Source organism: Stomoxys calcitrans, chromosome 5, assembly GCF_963082655.1.
Source record: "Stomoxys calcitrans chromosome 5, idStoCalc2.1, whole genome shotgun sequence".
In the NCBI taxonomy this organism is placed as follows: Eukaryota; Metazoa; Arthropoda; class Insecta; order Diptera; family Muscidae; genus Stomoxys; species Stomoxys calcitrans.
The window spans coordinates 16,470,178-16,492,281 of record NC_081556.1 but is presented as its reverse complement, the minus strand read 5'-3'; the positions used below and the strand labels follow the sequence as shown (position 1 = coordinate 16,492,281).

General features: G+C 36.4%; 2 protein-coding genes across 14 annotated transcripts in view; both read right to left on the bottom strand.

Annotated features, from left to right (window-relative positions):
• The window catches only part of LOC106081688 (uncharacterized), a 445,711-nt gene extending 442,019 nt beyond the window's left edge, over positions 1–3,692 (bottom strand). For 5 of the 13 annotated variants that reach the window (XM_059370389.1, XM_059370401.1, XM_059370400.1 and 2 more), the window contains exons 1-2: positions 3,591–3,692; positions 1,036–1,852 (exon numbers count right to left, since the gene is read on the bottom strand). The gene's annotated coding sequence lies outside the window, so the exon portion shown is untranslated. The other 8 variants (XM_059370390.1, XM_059370391.1, XM_059370392.1 and 5 more) reach the window with 8 other exon arrangements.
• Positions 3,693–17,262: 13,570 nt separating this feature from the next.
• LOC106081674 (alpha-tocopherol transfer protein-like) lies at positions 17,263–18,638 on the bottom strand. Its single transcript, XM_013243821.2, has 4 exons — positions 18,613–18,638; positions 18,025–18,420; positions 17,586–17,958; positions 17,263–17,520 (listed from the first exon to the last, which is right to left on the bottom strand). Exons 1-4 carry the CDS (start codon positions 18,636–18,638, stop codon positions 17,263–17,265), a joined length of 1,053 nt encoding a protein of 350 aa, XP_013099275.2.
• Between the last annotated feature and the right edge of the window lie 3,466 nt (positions 18,639–22,104).

The following is a 22,104-nucleotide window of genomic DNA, read 5'->3' as shown; positions in this document are numbered from 1 at the left end:
AAATTCTCTTTAGGAACAGGTTTCGTTCTACGGCATGACGCTTCGACTTGGTTATTAGAAAGAGAACATTCTGCTACGAGGGATATTCTTTCATGATCTCTTAAGCAGAATTTTAAAAAAGGCACACATTTTGTTAGAATTTGAAAGGGGGTAACAGCCCCAGCAGGGTACTCCACATTGACCCCCAATTTATCTGTACCATATCTACAATCAATCACTAGAAAAATTTTTTTCCATCATTTTTGGAATCCTAGGCAAAGAACATGTAAACCAAGAAACCGATCCACTGATTGTTGTACAATAATTACCACCTTTAACAATGGGATAATACTTCGTTCTTTATCTCTGGGAAATTTGCTTTGCGATACCCGGTTTTTGGAATTCCCTTAGTGTTTTTCGTTTTCTAGGGTTACTATCAAAAACGCACACCTTTGACATTGTTTTCAATATGTGACAAGTGACCCGCGATCAAGCTTAACGACATTTTTAGTTATTTTATCTAGAACTCATACCAATGGTATGAAATCATTGTACAATTTTGTTCGCACTCTAAGGAAATTCCAATACTATAAAAAAAATATTTAAAAACAACAACAAAAAGAGACAATGTGTACACTCAACCCTCTTTGAACGTTGCAGCCGAAAACGTCGCCAGCATCCAACCCAACCAAATCAACTCCCACTCAGAGCCACCGCCATTAGGGCCATAAAGATGAAATTCTAAACTTATGCAAAATCAACGGAGGAGCAACAAAAGAAGAAGGAGCACCAAATACTACAAAAAAAGGAATCCACAACTACAGCTCCCAAATGATGCTGGCCCGGACTAAGAGAATGACAGAAATAGAAAAAATCCCCCGCCTGAACATTAAGTACCAAAAAAATAACAACAGCAACACAAAAAGCGTTGGCCATTACGAAGGAAAAAGGAAAAGAGGCAAAAAATATGTACATATGCATGTAAGTGTGTATATATTACCATAGATATGTAGTATATACCGATATACATAAATATATAATAACCAGGATACTGACCTTTTTTCTTAATATAAAGTCATTTGGCAGCAGAGCAGTGCCGAGAAGAGCAGTGTATAACGAAATACCGGAATAATGTTGACTCTGACTATGGTGATAATGAAGACAATTACGATGACGATGATAACGATGTTGTGTTTGCTGTTGTTGGTCTTGTTGTAGAATGTTGATGATATACCCTTTTTGAGAGAATAAGAGCTCAGAGAGCCGCACACTTTTCACTGAGAGCCCACACTTTGTATGAGGGGGGATTTTTGGTTTTGTTTAAAGGATTACAAAAACCCAGAGAGCATAAAATGTTAGGCTCTTGGAATTCTATTGCAAATGGAGTTGAGTTGGGTATTTTTTTTTTCGATTCTCAGCTCCTTAATAAAACAAGATTTTTTCACTTTACTTTTTTGTTGGTAGAGCAGCAGCTTACTGTAATTACTTTCTCTGCAATAGCCATACGCTAGCAATTCGAGGAAGGGTTTTTTGTTTTGATTTGTTGTTAAAAGCTAAAAAAATTCCTTTTTTTCTTCAAGGGGCTTTCTTTTATTTATTTCACCACATTAGTGAGAGCGATTTTGTTTGACTCAAGCGCCTGCTTTGAGCTATGGAGAGCCGCCTAATGGTTACTCTCCTGCCTGGCTCTTACTCTCTTTTCTTGGGGATTTTTTTTTTGTTATTGCCGCAGTTATAACACACAAATAAAATTATTTAGAATTAAATATTTTTTTCTTACAGATTTTTCTCCAATATTTGGGTGGAGATTTTTCTTTTTTGGGGGCACCACACTATTCACTTAACGTTATCGAATTTCAAATTCAGAAAAACACTTTAAATAGATAAAAAGAGAAATGGAAACAAGGATATTAGCAAATTAGAAAACCAAATAAAATTTTAATTAAAAATAAAACTATTTTTAAATAATTTTTTTTTTAAATGCACTTTTAGATTCACTTTAGTAGGTTTTAGCATTTTAGGCTCTTGTATTATAACGCCCTAATTCTGTTGTTGTTTTGCTTTGTGTGTTTAAATTTTAATTTTTTGTTGTTTTAGCCTTTTCGTAAAAAGAAGCCATGCAGTTGACTTTCCTTCTTAAAGCCATTCATTTCATGGATTTTATTTGTGTTTTTTTTTTTTTATTTGCTCACAACATTTCTCTTCACTTTTGCGTTTTGTCTTGTTTCGCCGTGTACTTAATTCTTATTCTCGTTTCAAGACCTCACACCATACCACACTCACTCACAGCATCCATTAACCAACAAAAGTCTTTGATGGTGTTTGTTGTTGTTGCTGTTAATGTGTGTATTTCTGTTTCGGTTTATTGTTGTTGTAGTCTTTCTTTTTTATCTCTTTTGCTTTGGGTTACAACAAGGCTGGCAAGCAAGCAGGCAGGCATACATTTGGAGTTTTGGTGTCCAGCGTTGTTATAGTGGCTTGTGGGCCAATGTAAGACAGCCACCACAGCGAGCCAAATGGCCATATAAGTCAAACAAGACAAGACACCAAACAACAATCACAACAACAAGAAAAACTACAAAGGCAGGCAGGCAGCAGCAGCAGCAACCAACATCAACATCAGGCTCAACTCAACTCAAACAACCAACCAACCATGTTCTTGTTGTTGGTGTTTTTGTTTTATGGGTATACAACCAATATTCACGGTGTATATTGAATGTTGATTGGAATCTGTGCTGCTGTTAGTGGTGTTCTTGTTTTTATTGTTGTTGTTGCCGTGTCTTTGCTTGCTTTTGTTATTGCCTCACCGAGCTCCACCAGGCCAGACCACTACACTACACATGCACACACATATATGACACTCAGGCATAGCCCCACACACTATTCGATGGCAGGCGGCGGCACTACTACTTCTTTTATTGTTGTTGTCGCTGAAATCCGAGACTTGTTAGCTTTTGCTGAGGCGGCGGTGGCGGTGGCGAGTTGCTCTTAACCGGTTTTTTGCACTTTTTTTCAACAAAAAAAAAGTTTGTTTTCTTTTTCTCAATTTTCTTTCAGGCAAAGAAAATAAGAACAACAATAACTACTTTACAAGCACACGAACGAACACATTAATGGTCACATACACTTCTTTCTCTTTTAGAATATCCTTATAATATTTGCCATAAAATTTTTTCCATCAAACAATAACACTAGGCGAAATCTATATGGAATTCCTTAAGAATTTCTTTTGCTTGTATTCATTTTGTTATTATACAATATCTGTTATTTTCTTAATTCTTTTCTTTATTCAATTATTTATAAGGATTTGTTTAAACATTCATTCACTTCACTTTTGCCAATTATCAAAAATCTTGTTAGAATTCACACTGCTAACCGTTACCACAACACCCGTTTTGCAACAACAATTTTGTTGTTGAGTTGCCAGCAAAGAAAGCTTATATGTGGCGGAATTCACACGGAGGCTGTGAATTTTCCACTTTTTAAATTCTTTTCACTTATAAATTCTACTTTTTAAACATATATTCGTGTGTTTTCGAGCCTTTAGTTTTTACAGGCAAGTAGTTCTTAATTACGAGCAGCGTATCACGATAAAATAGTATGCGTTATACCTTTAACGTACAATACAATGTAATGCTACCGCGCTGTGTTATGTTGTTGTTGTAAAAAGAAATTTCCGTCCGCAACGACTTCAAACGGCAAAAATTCGGCTGGAACTGAGCGTAAGAATTGATGAAACCCGTATGGTGGTGCAATTGGATTTTCTCAATCCACCTGATTATGGGGGTTTTGCTCTGGCAACGCTCTAGCACAAATAGCAGTAAAGAAAGAGAGTGTGAGAGAGAGAGAGACTGCAATTTAAAGAGAGAGCTAGTGTGTGGATGCCAATATTGTAGAGTTGCAAACTCTACATTTAGTTATGTACATATCTACAATTCGCCGGCTCGCTCACACAACCCACTTAGGCTCCCCCTTATAGGGATGCCGATATAAGAAAATTTTATTATGGTGGATAGGTATGAACACAGGATAGCTGCAAAGGCCAACATGAGATAGATGGATAGTATATAATAAATGAAATAAAAGCCATCTAAAATAATATGTAAATAAATACCGATGAAATTGCTTTAAAATAATATTACAACCTAAATAATATAACTATGTATTACTTTATAAAAATATATGAAAAATATGGCCATAAATCTCAAAAGAAAAAGTTTTTAAGAAATTTTATCTAACGAAGAAATTTCTCTGAAATAAAATTTCAATGAAACGTTTTGTAAAGAAGAAATTTCTATGAAAATTTCTCTAAAGATAAAACTTATAAGAAATTTTATCTAAAAACAAAACTCCTTTCGTGATTTTTCGAACACATTCAATGCTTTCTATTCCAAGAATAGTATAGCAAAAGACTTATAAAAGCAAGCGTGTGCTGTTTTCAAAACACTCTAACTGGTATAATGGATCGCAATTTCTCAAATACTATGTATCTTCATCGACACCTTTGGCAAATTGATTAAGGTGCTTTACATTTTGTAAAAAAATTTTCTTTAAACAATTCTTCCAGAGAAAAAAAAGTCACAGTTGGGTGTGGTTTATGGGCTAGTGACATCATTGAACCGTACTTCTCAAAGATTATGGTAAGCGCTACAATGAGATGATATCCAACTTTTTTTGCTCAAAATGCAAGAGCTAGACTTGCATGACATGTGGTTCCAACAAGATGTGCCACATGCCACACAGGTCGCATAACAATGGACTTATTGAGAGGCGTGTTTGGTGAACTTTTTATTTCACGGACGGGACCGGTCAATTGGCGGCCTAGATCGTGCGGTTTAACGCCTTAAGACTATTTTTTGTGGGACTATGTTAAAGCTCATGCCTATTGAGACAAGCCCGCTTCAATTGACTCATTGGAAAATAACATTGAATCATTTATTCGTGAGATACAGCCGAGATGTTGGAAAGAGTAAGCCAAACTTGGACTAAGCGGATGGATCATTTGAGGCGCAATCACGGTCAACATTTGCATGAAATAATCTTATAACATTCAATTTTATAGACCGTACTATTTTTTCTGAATTTTATGTGTTTTTTCTGGAAAAAACTTTCCTAAAGCTCTGAAAAAATCACTCTATACAAAACAATTTCTAAATAATTTGGAAGAAATTAATAATCTTAAAATATATAAAATTTTTAAATAATTTTTTTTTAAATACACTTTTAGATTCACTTAAGTAGGTTTTAGCATTTTAGGCTCTTGTATTATAACGCCCTAATTCTGTTGTTGTTTTGCTTTGTGTGTTTAATTTTTAATTTTTTGTTGTTTTAGCCTTTTCGTAAAAAGAAGCCATGCAGTTGACTTTCCTTCTTAAAGCCATACTAAGTTTGGCCGGGCTGAATCATATATACCGTTCACCATAAGTCCCACGTTCTCTGCCTGTTATCTCTTTATGGGCAAACTTAGTATAATGAATAAGAATTGCTTTGCTACCGAACTACGAGTATATCTGGTTATGGACCGATTCGGACCATACTTGATTTTGATGTTGGAGATGTAGAAATCGTTGTGCAATTTCAGCCAAATTGGATAAGAATTTCGCCAAATAAGTGCTCAAGCATATAATCGGGAGATCGGCTTACATGGTGAGCTATATCAGGTTATGAACCGAATTGAACAATACTTGGCATAGTTATTGCAAGTCAATACAAAAATCGGATAAAAATTACGCTCTATGGCTCAAGACAAGCTCCAAGATCGGTTTATATGGCAGATATGCCAAAACATGGACCAATATGGCCCACTTACAATCCCAACCGACCTATACATATAAGAAGTATTGAAATTTTGAATTTTCTTAAAACAAAATTTCAAGAAAATGTTATCTTAAAATGTCCAAACTCCAAAAGCCATTTTGGATATCTCAGGGTTTTTTAAATTCCTAAATGGATTTGAATTTTTATTCCTTGGTTTGGCGTATTTTTCAAAGCGAAGAATTCCAAGACTTGAAGGGCCTTGTTACAGTCGATACTGAATTACTGCAGTACGCATTAATGACAAAGCACGCTTAAGTGTTTTGGTGTTATTTTACATATAATTTGTACGGTGACGGGAAAATTCGGTCTTCTTAAATCGGTTTATTTATTTCTGAGAAACATACGTGTGTGGCATTTTGGCAAATTGAGGAAATTTTAAAACAGTCGGTTCTGCTATGGTATTTTCAAATTTAAAATAATAAATTTTTTTTATTTCTTATTTGGTTTATTAAAGAGTAAAAAGTATTATATATTGTAACTACTTCTCCTGAAACACTATATTAACTTCTCCCATTTTAAAGTTGTTGGCATCACTGTTTTAAGTATTTCTACTACATGTTGGGCTATTGGCAAATGCTCTAATCAACAAACATAGGGGAAATTTGCTCTCCATTCAATTGGCGTTCTCACTCCGCGCTCCCAACCTACATGGTGTATTGAATTCTGGGAGAGAGCAAGTTGAAATCCCCCCCGTTGTTTCAATTCCATTGGATAAACAATAAAGCGCATGCCAGTTAAACACTCGTTTGCTCTCGTAGTGAAGAGACTAACCAAGTTGCCACATGGTTCCGGTTGAATATCGTTACAAATAATGAAGTATGGAAAATAGTCAATGAAAAACAAAGAGATAAAAGTAAACAAGTAAAAGCGTGCTAAGTTCGGCCGGGCCGAATCTTATATACCCTCCACCATGGATCGCATATGTCGAGTTCTTTTCCCGGCATCTCTTCTTAGGCAAAAAAGGATATAAGAAAAGAGTTGCTCTGCTATTAAAACGATATCAAGATATGGTCCGGTTCGGACCACAATTAAATTATATGTTGGAGACCTGTGTAAAATTTCAGCCAATTCGTATAAGAATTGCGCCCATTGGGGCTCACGAAGTAAAATAGAGAGAACGATTTATATGGGATCTGTATCGGGCTATAGACCGATTCAGACCATAATAAACACGTTTGTTGATGGTCATGAGAGGATCCGTCGTACTAAATTTCAGGCATATCTGTAATAATAATTGCGATTACTAGGGGTCAAGATCCCAGATCGGTTTATATGGCAGCTATATCAGGTTATGAACCGATTTGAACCTTATTTGACACAGTTGTTGAAAGTAAAAATAAAATACGTCATGCAAAATTTCAGCCAAATCGGATAGGAATTGCGCCCTCTAGAAGCTCAAGAAGTCAAATCCCCAGATCTGTTTGTATGACAGCTATATCAGGTTATGGTCCGATTTCAACCATACTTGGCACAGTTGTTGGATATCATAACGAAATACTTGGTGCCAAAAATTCATTCCAATCGGATAAGAATTGCGCACTCTAGAGGCTCAAAAAGTCAAGACCCAAGATCGGTTTATATGGCAGCTATATCAGGTTATGGACCGATTTAAACCATACTTGGCACAGTTGTTGGGTATCATAACAAAACACGTCGTGCGAAATTCCATTTCAATCGGATAAGAATTGCGCCCTCTAGAGGCTCAAGAAGTCAAGACTCAAGATCGGTTTATATGGCAGCTATATCAGGTTATGGACCGATTTAAACCATACTTGGCACAGTTGTTGAATATAATAACAAAACACGTCGTGCAAAATTTCATTTCAATCGGATAAGAATTGCGCTCTCTAGAGGCTCAAGAAGTCAAGACCCAAGCTCGGTTTATATGGCAGCTATATCAGGTTATGGAACGATTTAAACCATACTTGGCACAGTTGTTGGATATCATAACAAAACACGTCGTGCGAAATTCCATTTCAATCGGATAAGAATTGCGCCCTCTAGAGGCTCAAGAAGTCAAGACCCAAGATCGGTTTATATGGCAGCTATATCAGGTTATGGACCGATTTGAACCATACTTGGCACAGTTGTTGGATATCATAAAAAAACACGCCGTACAAAATTTCATTCGAATCGGATAAGAATTGCGCACTCTAGAGGCTCAAGAAGTCAAGACCCAAGATCGGTTTATATGGCAGCTATATCAAAACATGGACCGATATGGCCCATTTACAATACCAACCGACCTACACTAATAAGAAGTATTTGTGCAAAATTTCAAGCGGCTAGCTTTACTCCTTCGGAAGTTAGCGTGCTTTCGACAGACAGACGGACGGACGGACGGACGGACGGACGGACGGACGGACGGACAGACGGACGGACATGGCTAGATCGACATAAAATTACACGACGATCAAGAATATATATACTTTAAGGGGTCTCAGATGAATATTTCGAGTAGTTACAAACAGAATGACGAAATTAGTATACCCCCCATCTTATGGTGGAGGGTATAAAAACAGTTAACATTTTTAATAGTCCTAGGAAATGGTCAAATTAAAATTATACAGTTATACAGTAATGGTAATATTTTTTTTATCAACAAATCAGGGACTTGTTTTCCTCTTTATCGCATTGTTTAAAACAAAATTTCCTCAAACCTTTGCAACACATAGTAATCACATGTAATCACACATTATATACCCGGTGAATGAGAGTTGGAAACAAACAAACATTCATAATCAGAACTATTCCAAAGAAGGTAAAATTGATGAAAGGCCCAAGGAATAAAGTAAGCGAGTTTCTCATTTAAAGAAATGCCGCACAAGAAGAGAAAAGAAAGGTAAACAAATGTATTTCTCTGTAACAAAAACAAAAATATCTCAACAGGGAATAAAGAAGGATAAAAATAGGTACCTGCACCAATGTTTATTTAGTACTCGTATGTCTTTATTTAAATGGCACAACGTGACCATATTTTTAAGACTGCTTCCTCTGCTAGTAATTTAAATATTTAGGCTCGTTTATCTACTAGGTTTTAACAATTTTAGTTAAATTCACTCATTCTTCATTTCCTTTATTGACACTTCGTTGTTTGTTTACATTTTTGCGTGTGTCAGTCGGTTGTTGAATTGTAGGCCATACTACACACAAACCAGTATTCAGTTGCTAACTTTGATTTCCCCATGATGGGGTTATGTTCTGTTCACTTCGTTCCCGTTGTTTGAATTTTAAAACAGAGTTGTATATGAATCAGGGCTCGGTATTTAGCCGGTTAGACACCACAGTATGGGTAATTGCGGATTTTTTAAAAGAAAGTAAATGAATTTTTAATAAAACTTAGAATGAACTTTAATCAAATATACTTTTTTTACACTTTTTTTTTAAAGCAAGCTAAAAGTAACAGCTGATAATTGACAGAAGAAAGAATGCAATTACAGAGTCACAAGCTGTGAAAAAATTTGTCAACGCCGACTATATGGAAAATCCGCAATTACTTTTTGGGCAACCCAATATATTAAAGTTGCTGTCACAACCGTGTGTTTGTTATTTTCTATTAAATATTCGGATCTAATAGCAGTGAAACTTGGGTAGGCTTAGAGCGATCTGGTTGTAAGTTTAGTAGGAAGCAAGAGTACTGGATATTTCTCCCCATATTCATACGATTTTGCTGGCTATTCTTTATCGCTACATTGACAATTTCAACGATTTTGATAACATTTAATTGAGGTTATAAAATCATAATAAACAAGGCTCGACGAAAGAATTGATGATATTTCAATTATCGATAAAATCGATATTACCAAATTTGAATCAGAAAGACAGCATATCTCTGCTTTGAAAGGAAGTATGGAGACATGAACGAATTGTTCAAGAACGAAAAAAGATTGCTACCTAAACGTCTTTTGTTGTCGATTGGCTCGACACAAGGATTGGGTCGAGCCAATCGACCAGAAAGACAGAACTTTCTGGTTTGTCCTGGGTTTATTTATTTGCCATGTAGGGGTGGGTGGGGAATTGTCTGAGGAAGCATGACTGCTTACTGCAAAATCAGTCAATAAATCAATAATTGAAGATAAAATCGAAAAACAACTATTAAAAAATATGACGTGTGAGAACGGGTGAAGATATCTCTTCGAAATGGTTATAGCTGAGGTGTCAACGAGATCGTGTGCAAAATTTCAAGGCCCTATGTCGTCCGGGCGTTTTTTGACAGGCCCCTTAAGTTGGTTACCTCGGTATTTTGAAAAATTGTGCGTTGCGTATCGGCATCATGACTTGCGTATCGGCACCTGGAATAAGCCATTCTGAGGTACAGGATATTATAACTTAGTGTATTTGTTTGTAACTCCCAGAAGGAAGAGATAGACCCATTGATAAGTATGCCGATCGACTCAGAATCATTTTCTGATTCGATTTGGCTATGTCCGTCTGTCTGTCCATGTTAATTTGTGTACAAAGTACAGGTCGCAGTTTTCATCCAATAGTCTTAAATTTGGTGCAAGCATGATTTTCGGCCTAGAGACGTAGCCTATTGAAATTGGAAGAAATCGGTTGAGATTTAAATAAAGTTCCCATATATATGTATGTTCGTACGATTTACAGCAATAATGCAATAAAATTGTCATTTGTTAACCGATTCTCTCGCAATTTAGCAGGAAGGACATTACTGGTGGATTTCATGGGCGCATTTATTGGTAAATTTTGCACAACGCTTTCCTCTACGACTACCACAATAACTTAGAGGTTGGCTCAAAATCGGTTCAGATTTATATATAGCTTCCATATGTTCGACAAATTTTGGGTAATTTGCAATAATATTGTCATTTGTCTGCCGTAGTTGTTACAGTTTGAACATATTTCCTTGAAATACGATACGGATTGTTTAATAACCCATCTGAAAACATTAGCCGAGGTTCATTAAAAATGATTCCGAATTAGATATAGGTTCCACATTGTACTTACAGCGTAGGTGTAGGTTATTATACAGTCGGCACCGCCCGACTTTTGCCCTTTCTTGCTGGTTTTCTATGACAAGTACGGTCCAAATCTGTTAATAACTTCACATAGCTCATATATATTTAAAACAGTAAATCAAAGAACTTGACAAATGCGATCCATGGTTTTTCAGTCATTTCATCATCTTCTTTTTCTTTCCTACTTTCTTCTGAGCCGAACACAATAGTAATCGAGATTGCTTGTCCCGTGCCCTCCATTTTAACAGAACCTATTGTCTGGAGCTTGGAATTAAAAAAGCCAATCTTCACCCTATCTCTTGTGCAATACTTGAGTGTTAACTACGCCTGCAGCAGATATTCAGCTTCGCTTCTTGGTTCTCCACGATCATAATTTTCAGCCGACTCATAAACTCAAAGATCTTATCAATCCTACTGCAAGTAGAACATCATAGTTCGGATAACATCATACCCCCTTTACTAATTTATAAATCTGAATGGCTTTCCAAAACCTCTCAACTTGATTTGCATCTTATTATAACTTTTAAATTGCTTCCCAACCTTTCCATTGTCAAATATGGTGTGGCAACACAATTTAGGTTACTAATGTTCTATTTAAACATGACAACATTTTGTTCATGATTATTATTATCACAAAAGATAGCTAAAGTGCGATGTAACAAAGTTTCCACTTTGCCACTAGTTTCAGTTACTAACAGGCGACTTCCCAATTGCCAAAAAGCATAGCGCAGCACATGACCCACTGCACTTGTCCACTTGGCCACTCAAGTCAAGAGCAAAGTTAACATAAATTATGGCACTGCCAGCGCCACTACAGTGACTGCCACTAACGCCACTGTACTGGCAGATCTTTAATCAAGAATGAAGTGAAACGCAAAACCCAAGACATGTGGGGCGAAAAAAGCATTTCCAGCGTTTAACATAAAATCCTCCAAATAAGGGAACCAGTAGTCAAATGGGTGGCTGCAAACATGAATTGCTCCATATCAGGGTGTGTACCAAGTCTATCTAGACATGCAACATGCCCCACACGTAGCTATCGCTGGCCAAATCCAATTCCATGCTAAAGTCCTCCTGTAAATAAGAATAACAGTTTTTTTTTTGTTTTCGCATCAGCCATGTTAAGATTTACAACTGCTACGAGGACACTATAGTGGATTTCCAATTGTGCAGGAGCATAACCATAAAGAAGGTGAAGTAGAAAGTTTAGTGAAAATTAAACAATTGTTAAAGATCCCTAGCAAGGGAATGCCATGAACTTGCATGGATTAAACAAGCCATGATTTTAAATTAAAAGATTCCCTTCTAGAAGTCTAAAAATGATCTAGTTTTGTACTCAGTCGGCAAATTTCAAATTATAGGCTGAATAAACGCTCTAAAATGGATACGAGTAATTCATAAGCAGTTACACATAGCAGTCTATGGCACCCTGGTAGTCGAGTTGGTGGCGTGCTTGAATTGGCAGTGCGTGGATCGTGGGTTCGATTTGTTACGGCGCGGTTTATAGGTTGGCATCGGCTGGACGATAAATCGACAGCCGATAGGGATTGGAACTATCGCTTTTGGTTTTGACGGTACCGCTCGTCGTAGTATGGGGGATTCGTCCATGAACCAAAAAAGAGACTTATGCAAAATTTTGTGACAATCGGACAACAAATGCGACTTGTACCTTGATTATAAGAATACATGGACAGACAGACGGACGGACGGACATAGCTAAATTGAATCAGGAAGGGATTCTAGGCCGATCCATAAATTTATCGATGGGTCAAGCTCTTTCCCTTCTTAGCGTTGCAAACAAATGCACAAATCTATAATACTCTGTACCACAGTGGTGGTGTAGGGTATAAAAATAATCATACCGGTCATATATGAATGAAGTTATGGGGACGGAAATAAGTCGGAATATAAGGTAAGATGGATTAAATAAAAAAAAACAACAATTTATGCTTGAAACACTCACGAATCACCTTTTGCATGGTGGCCTACTGATATGTCGCTTGGCTGGTGTTCTGCCAAGCTTCTGGCCCTCTCTCAGAGACTCTACAAGGGTCTCTCCTTGATGCCCTTAAAGCTAATCTGGGCATCCCATATTTAGTACCTTTACTAACCTTCTAACTTTGTTTCCTACCACCTTTTGAAATTGACCTTAGCCAACATTGTTATTTCTCTTTTGCAAACGTTATAAAAGAAAATCTTTATTCCCTTGGCATTGGAGTACATTTGATGGAGGGATAAAAGGAACAAACTCAAATCTCAAGTTAGAAAAATAAAGGAAAATTGAAAGGGTCAAACTAGCAGAAATTTTTGAAAATGTTTATAAAATGCTAGAGCTCAATAGAGAGGGTCCAATTTTAATATCAACAAAAAATGGTATGAGACGACTCTTTTTCGCCGGGTAGTGGCCTCCAAAACTCCTTGCATCCTTTTCACTTCAAAACGATCTGCGGGTCTGCTTGACTGCCAAGCGGCCGTCCGTGTATTGTATATATTGGGTTGCCCAAAAAGTAATTGCGGATTTTTTAAAAGAAAGTAAATACATTTTTAATAAAACTTAGAATGAACTTTAATCAAATATACGTTTTTTACACTTTTTTTCTAAAGCAAGCAAAAAGTAACAGCTGATAACTGACAGAAGAAAGAAAGCAATTGCAGAGTCATAAGCTGTGAAAAAATTTGTCAACGCCGACTTTATGAAAAATCCGCAATTACTTTTTGGGCAACCCAATAGTATTTGGTTTTGAAAGGTCCGTCCGTCTTGTATATATGTATGTGTAGCTTTTTTCTTTTACTTCTTTATTAATTTGTTTCCTTGTTCTTTCCTAGCCTTTCTTTTCCGGTCGGGCAAGTGGCTAGAAGAGCCAAACGCCTAATATAACATCTAGGATCTACCTAAGATACGAACTCTTATCCTAGCGCCTATTAGGTTCCTTATATATGCACACCTCGAAAATGGTAAGTTATTTTCCCATATGTTATCTTCTTCTTTAGGCACAAATATATTTATATATTATATACAAAAAAAATTAAATATGTTTGTCTTTATGTGCTTTTTCCACGTTGTCCGTCAATGTCCTGGTTCGGCAAAACCACTGCACCAGGGAGGGTTGCAGAATGCTGGATCTCCTACGTTGGACTGGAGCGGTGATGGTGGCTGAAGGTGTGGATGATGGATTTTGTGGCTTCGAATGATAGTTTGTGTGCTTTCGTTGTGAAACTTTTTTGTGCGTTCAAGATGTTCTACAAGTGGTTTATAGCCTTTAATGATTGTTCACCGTGTTTAATAATCTTTAAAATTGTCCGACCGACAAGGAAGTTGGCCATTTTCCTCAAATTTCCCGTCATGGCAGGTCTATGACCTTTTTCTTCCTTGACGATTTTTCCCCTTCTTCCACCCGTTTCAATCACTGAACATATGACACCCACAGAGTTGTTATCGTGTGCTAAAATTATTCACAATAGGGTAAAACAATAGCTTAAGGGGTCCCCCCATCGTCGGAATCGCGCACCCAACAGATTCCCACCAGGACGTTGGTCTGTCTCTACTGTCACAATGGTTTTAAAATTGTTTAAGTGTGTCTGTTAAGGACTGTCACTCTCATCTAATCTAACCTACACACCTGATTATTTGTTACACCATTTTTTTTTTCACCTATCCTCGTATTTTTGGGGCGCAACATCATTCTGATTCAAGATTGTTGTTGTTTATTATCGAAATCTCAGTGAAGTGTTAAATTACCATGGCTTGTGACTCCTCTTGAGCTCACACCCGGACTTATGTCCATGTAGTGAAGTGTTCTTTTGCTCAACAACGTTTATGCTGTGTCGTGAATACTTATTCTGTTTTCGTTGTTCAATTTTGGCTGCTAATTCGTGCAGAAATGTCATATACTAAGTAAAATTTAAATATTGCTGATTTTCGTTTTCCCCCTAATTGTTTATGGATTAAAATAATTGAATTTTTTGATTTATTTATTAAGTTACTTTGATTGGATCAAATAAATTATCAGTATTGTGTTCTTGGAATGGTAATCCGGTACAGTTCTAGGAATTGAAACCAAATTAACAAGAAGAATACGCTTTTTCTTTTGTAGCTGCTACCCGATCTGCATTTTCGCATTTCCGCGTAATATGCTCCTAATTCATTGCAGCCATATCTGTGAAAATTTTTCATTCATACCTAAATGTGTTTATATCATCTAAATACAGTAAATGACACATTTGTCTCAATACCACAAGACCATCGCTACTATGAATATGAACATCAAACCAAATCAAAAAAAGCTTTCCAAAAAGGAAATGTGGAAAACACTAAAGCGGAAGTCGATATGAAATTCAATTTACCAACTAAGGTTAAACGTATGTACTATCTGCGTGTGATTTACACCACAGCAACCAAAATGCTGGCGTTTTCGTTCTATATTCGAATTGGGGGTAAATGGTGGATGCTGCTCAAACCCTTTCACCCCCTTCATTATGATAACTTAGTTTGGTTTTGTGAAAGTAATACACAGAGGAAGAATGCAATCAGTGTGAGTTTTTGTTTTTAGTTGGAAACTGATTTGGAAACTGATGTGGTGCTATTTTCTAATTGAAGCGATGTCAAGAGCCAAGTGCCTGCCATTGGAATAGGCTTCGAATGTGAACTTTTCATCAAAATGGTTATGACTGGAGGTAGATGGGAACTAAACCATATCATAATTGAACCATCATAATCATACTTACGTTATTGAAATATAAAACAAGCACATTGTATTCTGCTAAAACTTGACACAAATGTCTTCAAACTTATACGAATAATTTTGAAGAAAGCAAATCGGGGAATGAAAAAGGGTTCTATGGGTTTAGGAAGTCAAATCCAAATATTAGTTTTATACGATCCTTTGGCTACTTCTACTTCCAATGTTCTACATCGACATGACGATAGACGGATGGACATCTTTCACCTCAGAGAACTTCATGAGACCCAAAATTTGGCACTCAATAGCCACTTTGGCCAAAGCAATTGTCTGTATCGCATGCCACATAAAAACAAAGTTAGCTAGAAACACATGCACAAATACAATGGAGTCAGAGACGCGCGAACGTTTTAGTAATCATTCAGTGGATATGAATTTTAATCTAGTCGACGGAAATCGTGTGTTGTTTGCAAATTAACATCACTCAGATGAGTGCCATATGAAGCCAAAGCAAGCAGAGGAATGAGACATCAAGTTTTGTTGAGCGGAATAGACATACTCCGTTCTTTTTTTTTTTTGCACTTGCTTTTTATACCCACCACCATAGAATGGGGGTATACTAATCTAGTCATTCCGTTTGCAACACATCGAAATATTCACCCAAGACCCCACAAAGTAAAGGGTGATTTTTAGCTTTTATCTGTTTGGCAATATTGGTTTGAACAGCTTACGCACGTTTCGTGTTTTGTTTCACTGTCAAACATTTTCAGTTTGACATATAATTAACCATGAATATATACGCTTGAAAATTATTGAATTTTATAATCAAAATTCGTGCTCGGTTTAGAAAGTTCATTGTGTTCAAATTATGTCAGCGACGAAGTTCATTTTTGGATCAATGGGTACCAAAATAAGTAAGAGCTACCAATGCATCCAGAAAAAGTCACAATTTGGTGCGGTTTATGGGCTGGTGGCATCATTAGGCCGTACTTCTTTAAAAATGATGCGAATCGTTACGTAACTGTGAATGGTGAGCGCTTTCGTGAGATGATATCCAACTTTTTTGCCCAAAATGCAAGAGCTTGACTTGCATGACATGTGATTTCAACAAGACGGTGCCACATTCCACACAACACTCGTAACATAGACTCATTGAGTGGCGAGTTCAGTGAACATTTTATTTTATGTTCGGGACCGGTCAACTGGCAACCTAGATCGTGCGATTAAATGCTTTTAGACTATTTCTTGTGGGATTATGTTAAAGATCATGACTATACAGACAAGCCCGCTTCAATACCATCAGCTTCTTATTCTCCCTTGTCCCCAGAAGTGATCTTCTTTTACTTTACTGAACTTTCGCTCAATGGGCTATTACAACGGGCCAAAACGACCTTTGAGTGAACTCACCGCGGGTATTTGTAATTGGATATGCGCTTGCTCCTACCCTCTGCTTCTTATTCTCTTTTGTCCACAGAAGTGATCCTATTTTACTTTACTGAAATTTCGGTCGATGGGCTATTACAACGGGCCAAAACGACCTTTGAGTGAATTCACCTATATGGTGGGATACTCATTCATTTCAACTTAATCTGCGCCATCAAAATTTCAGCCATATTGGTAATAATTGCGAATTTGAGATGAATCGAAACTCATATCGATATATCACAAACAAGCTTATGAACGGTTTACTACGCCAATAATTGAAATTTACTTAGCTAGAAATTCCTTTCCTTGGCTTTATGAAAATAATAGAATACAAGCACACTGTAATATTACTTTATTTGCATAACAAAACCCAATATATCTTTCACTCAATCAACATTGAGCTTCCTAAAGGAACCCCCTACTCCAAACTCATCAACAATTTGATAGGATTCGCCACAACGTAGACTTTCATCGGTGCCAAACTCTGAGTTTCGTCGAAAGTATTCCCGATATTCATCCCAGACTTTGTTATAATCGCGAACTAAATCATCCACGGAGCCATTTCCACCTCCACAATCTTGGGGAAAATATTTCTTGGGCACATAATCACGTAGATCCTCCAAATTGTTGCCACAAAAGTGAACCTGTAAATGCCAAATGTGTGGTTTTACTGCTCCACTATACTTTTCAATAGTTGACCACAACTTACACGATTCCTTATTTTCTCCGGTATATATGGCAATAGCAATTTGGCTAATTTTTCCACAACCGGAGAAATGTTGAAAAAATAAATTCCCTTAATTCGTATAGGAAAGGCCTTTTCCATGAAGGAGAAAATTTTGCTCACAAGATTTGGAGTGACCAAGGTAGTAAAATGGCTAACCAATGTCAGGGTGTTATCTATTAGAAATATGAAGCCATGCACACAGGCATAAGAATCACTCAGCAACAATGTCTCCACCAAAGTGAACATATATTGGCATATGCTGGTGGCAGTAAAATCGTCAGGAGCAAAATTCGGACGCAAATACACAATGCGAGGACCATTGCCATTTAGAGGGGTGGGAAGAACCACACCGGAACTATTCATGGAGAGAGATAAAATGTGAATATTTAATTGAAGCTTAAGTTTTGTTAAATTATCTTACCTTGTGTTATGAATTTTTCGAAATATTGGCTCATCCACATCACATGTTAATAGGAATTCTGGATATTTTGTCCTTAGTGTATAAAACTGATCAATTTTTCTTTTCGCCTTTTCCAAACTGTATTTGGAACCCCTCAAAAACTGTACAAGAAACTGATCATCGGTGCAAGCTTTCAAATGTGGCTGTTGTTCTATCCAAGATTTAAGATCTTCCAAATCTTCAGGTATTCTCGAAGTTACCTCGCCCAATTCTCGTATGGCAATTTCCTGCAAATCATCAGGCAAAGGCTTAATCTGGGCCATTTTAATCAAACCTTTCGCTGTCTCAAATGCAGCTAGACTAAATGGCATTACTTCATTGAAGGTTTCACATCTTATAAGGCAGAGATTGACTTGGCTGTTAACATTTGAAGATACAATAAAAGATTTTTATCACTGTAGTATTCATGTGTTAGATGCTTTATTTTTAAATGGGAAAGACGCTTTTCATGTTAGCATTGCCCCCAAAGGTGAACTACTATTAATTTTTTTTTTTTTATTTTTGACCATCCAAAGCCGAAAAAAGGCGAAAAAATAAAGCGACACTTACTTTTTGCCAAAGTCCATTAGAAGCATCATAACCAATTTGAGATAAATAATAGGGCCCCACATACGTGCAGCGAAAACTGTTAAGACTTGCTTGGCAGTCGTGCTTTTTGTACCTCCCTTCTTACTTTAGGTATTTCCTTTCTAATCACCTCGATCTTCTGCGTTCCTTCTCCAATTTGGGGCATCTAGTTTCAAGAACTCTTCCTCCACTTGGTGATTCCATCAGAGTTTTAGTCTTCTCCTTCTAAGTTTATCACCAGATCCATTTTAAAATGATTCATTTTGACAATATGACCTTGCCAATGTATTGTTGTATTTTGATGCGTTTAACTACAATATGTCAATGTTGTTATATCTCTCATATTCTTATAATCATTCAGATTCTCCATGAAGTCCAGATTGACCCATACATTTCTATATTCGCAACTACTTTTAATACATAGAACTTATGTCGAAATATAGTCATACTTTAATTTTGCATACCTATTCAAAGATCGAATAGAACCTTTCAGGATTTTTCTTAGTCGGAACTAATTTTGTTGAAATTTATTATACATACTAAGACGTTAAAATTAACACCCTATGCTACATTTTGTTAAGATACAGCCAAAATTGTGGATTCTACACCCTTAAAAGACCATATCGGATGAATGATATATATAAGAGCTAAATCTAAATCAGAACCAATTTTGACGAAAATTTGCACACATACTGGGGCGTGAAAGAAAACACCTCATGTTAAATTTTGTGAAGATATTTGATCCATATCAGATCTACCGATGTCGAGGGTCCTACGACAACTCGCTGTGCCAAATATGGGGGCTTTATGAAAATATTGTTTGATCTAGACCATATTCAATATAGTTGTCGAGACTTCTAAGACAAATGACTGTGGCAAGTTTCAGCGAAATCAGGTAATAAATGGAGCTTGTATGGGACTTAGACCTTAAATCGGGAGATCAGGATATTGTTCAATGTAGACCATACGGATGTAGAGGGTTTTAAAACAACTCACAGCGCCAAACGCCAAATGCGGTTAGAATTGTAAATGGGCCGATCTAGACTTCTTGAGCCTCTAGACGGCGCTATTCTCATCCGATTTGGCTGAAATTTTGTATGATGTGTTTTGTTATGACTATCAACAACTGATCTTGGATCTTGACTTCTGCGCAATTATTATCCGATTTAGCTGCAATTTTGTACAACTATTTCACCTATGACTTTCATCATACGAGCCAAATATGGTCTGAATCGGTTTAGAACCTGATATAGCTCCTATATAAACGTATCACTCGATATTACTTCTTAAGCGCCTATAGGACCCAATTCATTTCGGATTTTGTTGAAATTGTACACAGTAGCTTCTATTATGGTCTACAAAATTCGGACCATACTACACCAGCACTGTGGTACAGGGTATTATAACTTAGTGCAATTATTTGTAACACCCAGAAGGAAGAGAGATAGACCCATTCATAAGTATACCGATCTACTCAGAATCACTTTGATACGATTTGTCCATTTCCGTCTGTCTGTCTGTCCATGTTAATTTGTGTACCAACTACAGGTTGCAATTTTTGTCCTACAGAATTTGCTCGAAATTTGATACGGATTGTTTAATAACCCACCTGAAAACATCCGCCGAGGATCGTTCCGAAATAGATATAGCTCCCACTGTACTTATATGATAGGTGTAGGGTTGTATACAGTCGTCAACGCCGACTTTTGCCTATCCTTACTAATTTAATATAAAAAAAACCTTACAACTTTTGTGTCAGAAATTAGTTACGAGTTATTTTCAATTATTTAAGGCTAATCCAATGAATGAAACAATCTTGTAATGATTATGTCTCTGTCTAAATACTGTGTTTATACATGTCTGATTGTAGACAATTTCAATTAAAGGAAAGTAGTGATTAAACATTGTAAAAGTATTGTAAAGAATTTTATAATTTGAAATGTTTGATTTTGAATTTCTAGTATAAAAACGCCCAATGGTTAATGCAGTAAATATTCCAGGGTAAGAATATTTTACATTTTCGATGAGTTAACCGAATTATTTTTTTTTAGTGAACATGTTTCGAAAACTAGCATAAGACTGGAATCCAATTAAGATTGACTCATTCCCCATATATGTGTAGCATATAAAGATATGTAATCTTATATGTTATGGGTAAAAAAATAAAACGTTTGTAATAACTTTGCAACAAACAATTCCATTTTATGGGAAAAGTACAATTTTTTAGTAACTGTGCAACATTTTCCTTCACCATTCAACGTTAGTCATGAATTGTAATATTTTGATTTTAAAGTCACTTCGGTTAGGGTAAAGCTTTTATAAACTTCGTCTGTGGCAAAGTATGGCTGTTGTACGCTAAATTTAAAAATTCTTTTTTAAGCCAAAAATGCTTTGTTTAAAGTAAAAGACGATTTTTCTTTGTATTGTTTATATCTTATATCTTCCATTTGGCAGAAAGAGTAACTAAAAAACATTCATTTTTGGTTTTTTTTTTTCGTTGGGTAAAGCACAGTTTGCTAGCAGTCATCATTGGGAGGCTTGCAAGATCACAAATGTAAACTTGGAAAGAATGTGCCAAATATTATCCCTAAGTAGATATAGTCCCCCATCAACATGTAAATTTTAGTAGAATCCATTGTGGTGGGTATCTAGGGTTCGGGCCGGCCGAACTTTGCTCGTTTCTATCTGTCACACTCACTTTTTCACTATTATTATTCGTGAAAAAAGATAGGCAAATACATATACATTATAGCACAGAAGTCCATGATCTTGGACATAATGGGAACAATTATTAGTGTGCCCATCACTGTCCTTTAATTACATATGAAATCTGAGTTGTATACAGCAAGGGAACATTTTTTAGAAATAAACTATTTCCAGGGAAATTTATTTTCAAATCTCATAGGTGGTTGAATAAATTTTCCGAAAAAATTTTTCTCGTACTCTGCAAAGCATAAACTTAGCACTTTACTTGAGATAAGCGAACTATAGTTTCAACTAATGCACAGTAGGACAAAATTGAAAATAAATTGAAAACCAATAAGAGACTTTTACAAATTACTCTTAAACATATCACCACTATTCGAAGGCAATTTAATTTTTATACCCTATACCTGTGGTACCGGGTATTATAACATAACGCACTTGTTTGTAACATCCAAAATAAAGAGAGATGGACCCATTGATGAATATACCGATCGATTCAGAATCAGAATCATCATCTGATGAAAATAGTGCACTTTATATTTCAATATCAGAAGGGATTACCCTGCTACTGAGCAACCCAATGCGGCATGTAGCGCGATCTGGTAATATGTGGTCTCGAATGGAAGGCAGAACGAACTTGGCATGAAAATATGACGTCAAGTGTTTGGGGGTTTTCATTTTTCCTTAAACCACCTATGACAATGAAATATGGATTCAACTTTCAAAGAGTTTTACCCCAAAAGGCACGAACGGACATGTAGCCTTACT

Excerpts from the sequence above, each read along its gene's own strand:
- LOC106081674 (XM_013243821.2), bottom strand. The coding sequence starts at position 18,638 with ATGCTTCTAATGGACTTTGGCAAAAA. Across the intron at positions 18,421-18,612 it reads CTAATGGACTTTGGCAAAAA|CCAAGTCAATCTCTGCCTTA; the intron begins GTAAGTGTCGCT and ends AAATGTTAACAG. Across the intron at positions 17,959-18,024 it reads CGAAAAATTCATAACACAAG|TTCCGGTGTGGTTCTTCCCA; the intron begins GTAAGATAATTT and ends CTCCATGAATAG.